Here is a 12,003-nt window from a genome sequence, read left to right on the forward strand (position 1 = left end):
TCATAAGGTAATTCTATATTTACCTTTTTTTTTTTTTTCTTTTTGGCCACGCTGCACAGCATGTGGGATCTTAGTTCCCTGGCCAGGGGTGGAACCTGTGCCCCCAGCAGTGGAAGCAGAATCTTAACCACTCGACTGCCAGGGAAGTCCCTATAGTATTTAACTTCTTGAGGAACTGCTAAACTTTTCACAGGGGTTGCACTCTTTTACAATCCTGCTAGCAGTGTATGAGGGTTCTAATTTCTCCACATCCTTGAATTTAAAACTTTAAAAACTGCATTAATCACTTACAGGATGAGGAAGTGGCCTCTCTTTGAAACATTTTCCTCTTTCACATGTTAAACTTTCTCTTTCACACAGAGCCTATGCATGAAAGTGACAAGGAGGAAGGATACTATCAAGTGATGCAAACAGAAATTCCACCAGCCTCCAGATACCATGTGTCATATTACGCCAAGCTGCGTGAGTTTGTGCTTCAGATTGCCTCAGTCACTTCCAGGTGAACAAGCTCAAGACTTTGCTCTCCGGCAGGAAGAAGATGACCGACAGCGAGTTTGGCTATATTCACATGCTGGCCCAGGACTACCTGAAGTACGTCTTGCAGATACCACAGCCTGGATCTGGTCCAAGCAAAACATCCAGGGTGTTACAAGACGTTGCTTTCTCAGTCCAAAACGAAGTTGAAAAGAATTTGAAACCATTCTTGGACAATATTGATGTTGTGTCCATAGACACCGCCAGAACAATATTCAACCAAGTGATGGAAAGGGAATTTGAAGATGGCATCGTTAACTGGGGAAGGATTGTGACCATATTTGCATTTGAAGGTATTCTCATCAAGAAACTTCTAGGAGAGCGAATTGCCCCAGATGTGGACACTTACAAGGAGATTTCTTACTTTGTTGCAGAGTTCATAACCAAAAACACAGGAGAATGGATAAGGCAGAACGGAGGCTGGGTATGTGTGATGGAAATATTCTTCGTTGTTCTTTACTTTGAAATAGGAATTGACAGTTTCCTTGCTGATTAAAAAAAAAAAAAACTACCTAAGGATTATATTTTCTTTGGGTAGTTTGTTCTAAAAGTTTTAAAATTTTAAAATAAAATTTCTGGCTCATTTCCAATGAATCTTAAAACTTTATAGTTGGAAAACTCTTGTGGTTTCAGTTTTTATTCCTAACCGTGTAAATTGCAGGAGTGAGTTTTGGGGATTAATAAAAGATGCACCTCCCTAATGCATCTTTAGAGTCAGGGTCTAGTCTGAGACTTAGCTCTTGTTAGCGTTGTCATGACAATGCAGAATTAGTACAGAAAGAGTTGGTATTAGATGCTGTTATATTTAGAGATTATGTTACAAAAGACAGGTGTAAATTTTTGCAAGTTCATTGCTTACAAATTGATTTTTTTTTTCAGTTTTCTAATATGACAAATTCTGGCTGGTAAAGCTTAGTGATTAAAAAAAAATAATGTACTACACCACCAGCAAGAAACTATTCAAGAATTTCCAAATAAAAATTCACTTTATTATCAGTGTCTCAAAAAGCTAAGATCGTGCAGGGAGCCTATATTACAACTCATATTGATAAGGGGCCTTTCCCAGCTGGACGTATATGCTTTTCTTTATATCCCAATACACTGAATACTTACTTTTTTACAGCACTTATGTCCTCTCTTCAACACAAACCCTGGCCTCCCCTCTTCCCAGAGCTATCCACTGGTTATCAATTCTTTTACATGCAATACATGCCTGTTGAACATATCCATAGAAAATATACTCAGCACTTCTTTGTAAAAACAATTGTTATAAATTGTTAAATACTATGTAACAATACTAATATAATACTAAATAATTTATAGTATTTAGAAATTATTTGTATAAATAGTACATGGTACTTATTCTGCTTTTTTTTTTTTTCACCCAAGGGCATTTTAATAAGTATTTTATTTTTATTTTTAAAAATTTATTTATTTTTATTTATTTTTGGCTGTGTTAGGTCTTTGTTGCTGTGCGCAGGCTTTCTCTAGTTGCGGCGAGCGGGGGCTACTCTTCGTTGTGGTGTGCGGGCTTCTCATTGCGGTGGCTTCTCTTGTTGCAGAGCACGGGCTCTAGGCGCATGGGCTTCAGTAGTTGTGGCACATGGGTTCAGTAGTTGTGGCTCGCGGGCTCTAGAGCGCAGGCTCAGTAGTTGTGGTGCATGGGCTTAGTTGTTCCACGTTAATAAGTATTTTAAAGAGTACTACAGGGACTTCCCTGGCGGTCCAAGGGTTAATTAAGCCTCCGTGCTTCCACTGCAGGGGGCTCAGTCGCAGCATATCCAAAAAAACAAGAGTACTACATATTCGCTGTTGTATGTAAATGCTGTTGAATGTTTGGTTATTTCTAGCTGATGGATATTTATTTATTTCCAGAGCTATCACAAACAATACTTCATTGAATATCTTTAATCATGTCTTCCCTTGTGTGTGTTTTTCTAGGATGGATATTGGGACATAGAATTGCTGGGTCATGGTGTAAACACTTTTTAAAATTTACTAGATTCTTGTCCTCCGAAGTGGTTCTACCACTTTGTCATGCTCCCGTCACAGCTTGTTCAAATATCTCACATTTCCTCCCATCCCGGCTGACTAACATTAGGTTATAGTAGTCTGTCATAGTTTCCCTATTCCGCTGGCTTAAAAATATATACCTAATTTATCTTGCTTTAATTCTTGTTTCCTTGATTACTAGTGAGGTTAAGCATCTTTTCATATTGAGCGTCTTTACATGTTTATTGACCATTTGTAATTCTTATTCAGAGAACTGCCTATTTATATCCTTTGCTGTTTTCCTATTATTTTGTCTTTTTCTCACTGATTTGTAGGAATTCTTGGAATATTCTGGACACAAATTATTTTTATATATGTGGTAGATATCTTCTAATTTGTTGTCTTTCAAAACTATAGATGTCTTCGGTGCTTATGTTTTAAACGTTGATGAAATCTTTTACTTGATGTTTTTTGCATTTTGTTGAGGTCTTCCTGCATAATGATAGGGCTTACTGCAGCCACTCCCCTTTCTCCATCACCTTTTCTTCCTGGAACTCAGCCTGACTTGGGGCTAGACAAAGCATGTGAGATATTTGGTCGTGTTTTTTTCTGGTTGCTGTGGAAAGCTATACTGAAGGACGGGTGGAAATTTCAGCTATTATGCTGTGTAGGTTTCAAGTGAAGGCAGAAGTTCGTTAGCACAGAGGCCCACGTATGAGCATACTAGTTTGCAAGCTCCACATGAGTTTGCACTGTATTTGGAACGCACAGAAAATGAATAAACGTTACTGAAAATTTTAACTTAACAATAAATTTTGTAAGCTCCTGGAACTCACAATTAGTGGAGGGTGTGGAATTGTCTCTGAGAAAGTCTAGAAGTGTGCTCATCTTTTGGGGGCGGTACAGGTGTAAGTGTGAGTGAGTATGGCAGGATATAAACACACATGTGCCCCCCCACACACACATCAGCCTTCACCAAGTCCTTATGTAGGTTTTCAGCTCTTGACTTTTACACTTGAACAGCTTAGACAGAATAGAAATGCCCTTTAAGATGTCATTTCAAAGCAACCTCAATATTCCTTTCCCAGCTCATAGGAGACACTGAATCTGTTCAAGACGGGCAGTGCTTTTTTGAATCAGTACAGACCAGCATGGCAAACCAGTATCTTCTTTGCATACTGATGTTGACAAATCTGCTCAAGTGAATGAACCTACTCTTGAATGACTTACTTCCGGGGAAAGGGTACAATCCCATGCCTGTGCTAGTGGAGTGAGGTGGCCCATAGGAAGAGAGGAAGATGAGGAGGCATTTTACAACTTCATCAAGAAGGAAGCACCAACTTCTGACTTTCTACCGTCCTGGAAAACTCTCCAAAAAAATCACTGATCTCTTGTCCTATCCACAGTCATTTATATGTGCTTGTCATTGGCTCCAGATTAAAGATGCATGCCTATAATGAGAGATGAGAGGGGCATTTCACCTACAACTAGAGAGTACCCATATTTAATTAAATTTTAAGTGTGCCCAGAGATTTTATGAAAACTTTTGGATCAAGAATGTGGTATGTGAGGACAGCAGAGATAATAAGGGCACCAACTCTGAATCAGACGGACCTGAGTTCATTTCATGCTTACTACCTGTGTGACGTAAACAAGTTATTTAACTTCCCTAAACCTCATGTGTAAAATGGGAAGACTATTGCTGTCTATCTCCTAGGACTGGTGTAAGGATTAAATCAGTTCATATTATATATAAAGCACCCAGAACACAGTTTCTACAAATAACTCAATACAAGCTTAGGGCTATTGTTATTATTAGTAGTAATATTGCCTAACTTCCCTGAATAGATTTAATCTCCAGAAATTATATCAACTATAGTTAGATATTAGCCACCATCTAAAACAGATGCCCTAAAGGTAAAAAAAATAAGACCAGTGTATCAAAAATGGGGTCATAATCTCCTAAATTTGATTACTTATGAGATTGAGTTACTTTCCTTCCTTTCTTCCTCCCCTTTTTCCTTCCCTCCCTCCTTCTCCCTTCTTTTCTTTCTCTCCTTCTTTTCTTTGCTGCTTCTCATCTCGCTTTCTATTCCTCTTCCACATTTACCGTTATTTCCTCCTGTCCCTCTGCCAATTTGACGTGCTGAAAACGAATAGCCTCTCATAGATCTCACAGGAGAGCTAGTGCTATTTGTTTTTGTCAGTCTTTGGCATTCATGAGGAAAGGCTGGTTCTTAAAAACCATTAGAATGTGCCTGAGATGAAACTCATCTCACCCCTTGGGATTGCCTTTCCTTTGCAGCTAGGTGGCTTTCTTACTTTTGCCCTCTTCAGTAAAGCATTCTCCTGTGCCTGTGCTGGTTGAGTGGAAAGGACACTCAGCCCGCAGCTCCACACGGGAGGAATCATGTCTACCTAATGCACCACTGAATACTGCATGCTTGGCCCAGGGCCTATGGTATAGAAGGTAGCCAACAAATATTTGTTGATGGAATGATTGAATGAACTAGCATAGAAACTGAGATTTGAACTCTGGTTTTCCCATTCACTAGAAGTGTGATCTTGAGTGAGTTTCAGAAGTAACTTGAAACTCAAATTCCTAATATAATAAATATAATAAATATTATATTATATTATATGTAATATATAATTAAGACAGTAATACGTACCTTAGAAGGGAAGTTAAAAGATTAAAGGACATTTCTGTAAGAGTGCTTTATAAACTGTCAAATATTAATACAACTATGAAGGTTACATGGGAAATTCCAGAAAGTTTAAATATGTAATTCTTAAAACTACTCTAATACCAAAAGAAAGCCCCTTTTGAAAGTAGGGATGTACAGTCAGAATTGGTGCTTTCCAAGTGACCAGTATATTAAAGTCTGAGTCATAAGAGTTAGGCAAAGTAGGTTGTATTTTTTTATGATCGTCTTGCTTTAAATAATGGTCTGGTGAGGGCAAATAAAAGGACATACACAGGCATGTAGACGACTGACTAAGTATTCAATCTGGCAAAGGCGTAAAGATCTAGCAGCGATGTAATACAATCTCAAGAATTCTTACATATCCTTTGACTAAACAGATTTGGGGGCCAGATTCGTCTTGTATTTCTTTTGAATTTTAACTTGAGATTTAAAAATCATTTAATGAAAACTAAGGTGAAACATAGTTCAAGTCTTCCTGTGGGTCCTTCAGGAAACCTAAGTTCAGCTCTCTAACCTTGGGAGTCACCCGTGACCCCTTTCCCTCATACCCTAAGTCCAACTCATCAGCAAATTCTGTTGGGGGCACCTTTGAAATACTGCATATCCAGTGCCTCCAGGCGACTCTCCTCTCTCACTTGACTATGTCCAGAGCCTCCTACCAGTGTCCCTACTTCCATGCTTGCCCTGCGATGGTCTGTTCTCCACACAGCAGTCAGAGTGATTTTTTAAACAACTTGCCTCACTTACTCCATGTTAACATTTTCAGTGTCTACAGAATATCCCACCAGTTTTATGCATCATAATTTACTTAAGCAATTCCCAACTGTTAGACATTTGGGTTGGTTTCTGTTTTCCCTTCTTAGAAATAATGCTTCAATACTGAACATGAAGATGGTTTTCCCCCCACATTTTAGAAGATCGCCTCATGATCATTTTCTAACACTAGAATGATTGGTTCATATATGAGTATAATTACACTACTTATACATATTGGAATACATATTGCTTTCAGAAGGTTTGTATCAATGGGACAATGCCACAACTTTACCAGCATTGGGCGGAACCATTAGATATAATTTTGGGGGTTTAATAGGCTTAAGATAACAAGGTCAATTTAATAGGTCTAAAAAACAATAACATGTATTAAAATGTGAATTTATTTAACTGCTAGTAATGTGGAATTCTTTCCCATATACTTTTTTTTAAGACAATTCTATTTTTTTGTGTCTATTTTTTTATATAGCAGGTTCTTATTAGTTATCTATTTTATACATATTAGTGTATCTATGTCAATCCCAATCTCCCAATTCATCCCACCCCCTCTTCCCCCCATATACTTGTTAATGATTTATATTTCTCTTTTTAACAGCCTTTGCCTTTTTTAACTATTAAGGGCTTGATGATTTTTCTCTTACATTTGAACGAACTCTTTCATGGCAAATGTAAATAGTCTCCTGGTCTGTTGTTCTTCTTATTTTAGTTTCTTATCGTTTTAAAAAACTTTAATCTTCGTATTGCTGAATTTGTCAGTTTTTTCCTTTGTTCACGCCTTAATATTTATTCATTTATTTTGGCTGCACCCGGTCTTAGTTGTGGCATGCGGGTTTCTTAGTTGTGACATGCATGCGGGATCTAGTTCCCCAACCAGGGATCGAACGCGGGCCCCCTGCATTGGGAGCACGGAGTCTTACCACTGGACCACCAGAGAAGTCTCTCCTTTGTTCATGCTTTAGTTTAGAACTTTAATATATATAAGAGGATGACATATTAACTGCCTAATTGTAATAGATGGTGATCACTGTAACAATAATAAAAATCATTTTAGAGTGCCCCATTAATACGGGGTTTGTGAAAATTCTAGGAAGGCAAGCACTGAAGTGGATGCACACCTAGAATGTATGGGAAATGTGTGAGTGTGTAAGGGCAGGGGAAAGAGGAAGAAGAGAAGGGGCAGTCTGTCTCCTCTGTTAGCATGTGACAGCATGCATCTCCCAGCATGACTCCACACTTCACACAGAGGGTTAGTGGAAGCTGGCTTTCTTGCTCAGTCTTTTCAATGGAAAATTCCCCTGACTGGTGTTTGTCTGCGCTGCCAGTGATGCTCAAAAAGACAATTCCAAGGCACTACAGAGTTCTCTGTCAAAGAAATATGCTTGGTTTACATTTTGATATTAGTCACACTAGACTGTGAACTACTTGAAGGCATTTGTCACCCCCAGAAATGGAACTTGCTGGAGGCAGAGCAAATGTTTACAAGATGAACATTTAAAAAAAATTATCTTAACTATTTTCTAATCTTCTTGGTGGTGGTTTGAAAATTTACGGAGTGAAAAGAATGGTGTCTGCATCCCAGTAGAGGTCCAAGCACTAAGAAGTCAGGTAACCTTATGTAACTTTTTTTCTGGACCTCAGTTTCCTCATTTGTCAAAATAAGAGAGGGCATTAGGCCAGGTGATCTCAGAGGTACTTTTCAGTGAGGATGCTCTATAAGAATAGATTATAAATTAATTACATACAGTGTCCAGTTTATACTCTTATTTGTTTTAAAAAAACATGTCTGATCAAAAAGAGAATGAATTGTAATGGAAACCACAACGTTCTCACAGGCTCAGAGGCACTGATTTAATCTGGCTTTACTGTTGAGTCATTATGACTCTCAGCACAATGGGGTTTACAAATATGAATGCATATTTCAATGCCAGACATTTGAAAGAAAAAGAGGAAAAAAAAAGATTTTCTGTCCTCTAGAGCTATGCCATCCGATATAGCAGCCACTTGTCACTTGTGACTCTTGCACAGTTGCAGTGTGGCTGGTCTGAATTAAGAGATGCCCTAAGTACAAACACACATTGGGTTTTAAAGATTCAGTACAAAAAAAAGTAAAATATCTTGTTTCCATATTGATTACATATTGAAATCATAACTATTTATTTACTCATTCATTCATTCATTTATTTTTGGCTGTGAGGCAGGCATGCGGGATCCTAGTTCAGCAAGCAGGGATCAAACCCATGCCCCCTGCAGTGGACGTGCAGAGTCTTAACCACTAGACGACCAGGGAAGTCCCGAAATTATAACATTTTAGATGAACTAAATATATTTTAAAAATTAATTTTGCCTCTTTCTTTTTACTTTTAAAAATGTGGCTACTGGGAATTCCCTGGCGATCCAGTGGTTAGGACTCTTCGCTTTCACTGCAGAAGGTGTGGGTTCAATCCCTGGTTGGGGAACTAAGATCCCGCAAAAAAAAAAAAAAAAATGTGGCTACTAAAAAAAATTACATAGGTAGCTCACACTATATTTTTATTGGACAGTGCTGCTCTAGAGCAGTCTGGAATGGGAGATAGAGAATGATAATAAGGATGAATAGAATAAAACTGGTGAAAGTACAGAGAAGATTGACTACCTGCATTTTTTAAATGAAAGTTTCTTTGCTTTTCATTCCAGCAAACTTAGTCTCCACTAATTTTTAAAATGTTAAATTTGTTCTCTCATAGGAAAATGGCTTTGTAAAGAAGTTTGAACCCAAATCTGGCTGGCTGACTTTTCTGGAAGTTACAGGAATGATCTGTGAAATATTATGTCTCCTGAAGCAGTACTATTGACCAAAAAGGACACTCCATATTGTGAAATCTGCCTAATTTTCTTGAATTGTACAAGAAGCACTTGCCAACACTTACTTCTACTTCTAAACAAAGAACTTTGATGATATTACTTGACATTCCAGAGTTATGGGAATTTTGTCCCCATTTTAATGAATAAATTGTATGTATTTGTCTCTATACGTAATTTGTGTCCTGCCTGCGGGTCCAACAAAAGGGTAAAGCTCAATACAGGGTACAGAGATTGAATTAAGAGAATGATGACCAGGAAGGTGATGTCTTTGGCAGATTTTCTTAAGGGTGTGTCCATTACCCAAGAATCATTTTCGGTGTCGCCAGTCTAGACTGATGATGGGTGAGGTCTGCTTCTCATGTACCTCCGGGCTCCAAGCTTTCTGGAGTCCCCAGTGCCCCTAGATGCTTACGTAGGGTTTTCCACCAATGCCCTCTCTGCCACACTTTAGAGTTGCCATGTAAAGTTGATGAATATGGCAACCAGATATGGAGGAGACTCCGGGATAGTCTGAACAAAGACAGGTAAACCATTCAACATTGGGCCACTGTTAAACTCTCTATTTAAAAATTTCACAAAGTAGAAAATTATGTCTTTTATTAGCCCCTGTGTTCTGATTTTTTAGGTCAGCAAATGTGGTTGCAACATGGGAGCACAGTACCTTGTTCTCGACTTTCCCACTCTTCCTTTTCCTCCCTCAATACAATCTCTGCCCCACTGGGGCTTGCTTTTCCTTTCCTAGGAAGTTGTTGATTGATCCAATAAAGAAACCACAGCCTTCCCTCCCCAGCACCCCCTTCAGGCTATGGGCATTTTCACAGGGGATTTCAGTTAATTCATGCTTTACCTCTCATAGTGATTCTTAATGGTGGGGATTAGGACACTGGGGCAAGTCAGTAGGGAAATATTTTTGACAAAAGTAGCTTTGGTTACTTATCAAATCACATCTGAGAGGCAACTACCTAGGCCACCTGGGCTTGTGTCTGCAGGAGGCAGGGAGCATTTTCTTTTTCCCTCTTCAGCCAAGTGCCTCCCCTCCCCCTACTGAACTGTGTTAAGTTTTAATTCATTTTTGCATTAATCAGAGCTAAGTGGTGGGAATGAATAGTCATGAACGGACATAAACAGGAAGCATGTGTAAGGGTACTGCTACCTGGAATACACTTGCACAAGAAACCACAAACCCTGGCTTTTACACTGCCATGATCTATTTAACAAAGTGACACTGGGATATCACTGACCATTTCTGGCTTGGTTGGTGACCTGGTCTTTCAAAGTGCAGCTCACTGTGTGTTCTGTTTAGCACTTTAAAGAAAAAAGGCTTTTATGAACCTCAACTCCTACCTCAAGCCAAACACAAAAATGAAAGTGAAAACAGATCACAGACCTAAATGTTAACTATAAAACTCCAAGAGGAAAACACATGAGAAAATCTTCACAACCTTGGAGTAGGCAAAGATTTCTTAGCTACAATACAAAAAACCTGAACCAGAAAAGAAAAAAAATGGTAATTTAGAAATCACCAAAATTTTAAAATTCTTTTAAAAAGACACAGTTAAGCAGTCAAAGAGAGGGTATGTGAATTATATCTCAATAAAGCTGTTTAAAACAAGCCATGGAATGAGAGATAATATATGTCACATTATTATCTGACAAAGAACTTGTATCCAGAATAAATATAATACTTGTACAATTCGATAACAACAGGACCATCAACCTAATTTAAAAATTGGCAAAAAATTGGAACACACACTTCACACACAAAAGTAGATGGTCAACAGACATGGAAAAGATGCTGGGACACCATTAATCATGAGGGAGATGCAAATTAAAACCACAATGAGACCACTGCACATCCTCCAGGATGGCTAAAATAAAAAAGACTAATAATACCACCCTTGAGGAAGATGTGGAATAACTGGAACTCTCGTCCACCACTGGTGATAATGGCAAACTGTACAACTGCTTTGGAAAACAGATCGGCAACTTCTCATAAAGTTAAACACATACTTACTGTAGGACCCAGCAACTCCACTCTTACGTATTTATTCAAAAGAAATAAAAACATAGGGACTTCCCTGGTGGAGCAGTGGTTAAGAAGCCACCTGCCAATGTAGGGGACACGAGTTCGAGCCCCGGTCCAGGAAGATCCCACATGCCACGGAGCAACTAAGCCCATGCGCCACAGCTACTGAGCCCACATGCCACAACTACTGAAGCCCGTGCACCTAGAGCCTGTGCTCTGCAACAAGAGAAGCCACTGCAACAGGAAGCTCGTGCACTGCAACGAAGAGTAGCCCCCGCTCACTGCAATTAGAGAAAGCCCGTGTGCAGCAATGAAGACCCAACACAGCCAAAAATAAATAAATAAATAAAGTTATTTTTAAAAAAATCACTTCCTTACTCTATGGCCCTACAATTTGTTCCAGGCCCATCTTGTTCCTGCCTCAACTCTAGAATCAAGAAGCCCTGGTTGTTTATCAGAGAATATTTAGAAATCAAGATCTGGTTGCTAGATTTCATTGCTACTGCAGTGTCACTGCTTCTAGGCCCTCTCCCAAACAGAGCTAGGAAATATATGTGCGCTTTCAACATACATATCTCTATTTATTTCTGTATCTATCCATTTGTTTATATATTTAAAACCATGGGTTCATACTGACACTTCGGTTTTTTTTTGAGTATAGTTGATTTACAATGTTGTGTTAGTTTCAATACTGACACTTCTAATTATCCAGCACCACAGGGTTCATTCCCCAATTCCCTCTTTCTTTATGTGTAACTTCTTTTTCCAACAGGGAGAAACCTGACTCATTATCCACAATATCTTTCCTTATTTGTTCAATTCTAGAATAAAGTCGCTTCACAATTGTTAATATACACCCCTGTGAAAAATAAACATACTAACTAGTGGAATATTTGTGTAAAGTTATTTTTGTCTTTGGCCTTACAGTATACAGTCAAAATACTGTTTTCCAAAGTTACTTAAGTTTTTTTTCTTCTCCACCCACTTGTTGTGGTTATGCTAATCACTGACAATACAGTTCAGTTTGTTCGTCCCTGCTTGTATTCTATTTTGGCTTCTCTCCACACCCTTCTTGTATGTATATGTATATAGAACATTATAAGGGTTCCCATTTCTCCACACCCTTGT

At 38.6% G+C, this 12,003-nt stretch overlaps 1 protein-coding gene across 1 annotated transcript; it reads left to right on the forward strand.

Annotated features, from left to right (window-relative positions):
* Positions 1 to 538: 538 nt before the first annotated feature.
* On the forward strand, positions 539 to 9,016 carry BCL2A1 (BCL2 related protein A1; the record flags this gene model as incomplete). Its single annotated transcript, XM_082448907.1, has 2 exons — positions 539 to 958; positions 8,732 to 9,016. 2 exons carry the CDS (start codon positions 539 to 541, stop codon positions 8,837 to 8,839), a joined length of 528 nt encoding a protein of 175 aa, XP_082305033.1. The 3' UTR covers positions 8,840 to 9,016.
* Between the last annotated feature and the right edge of the window lie 2,987 nt (positions 9,017 to 12,003).

This window comes from Balaenoptera physalus, assembly GCF_965194825.1.
Source record: "Balaenoptera physalus genome assembly, chromosome: 2".
Taxonomy (NCBI): Eukaryota; Metazoa; Chordata; class Mammalia; order Artiodactyla; family Balaenopteridae; genus Balaenoptera; species Balaenoptera physalus.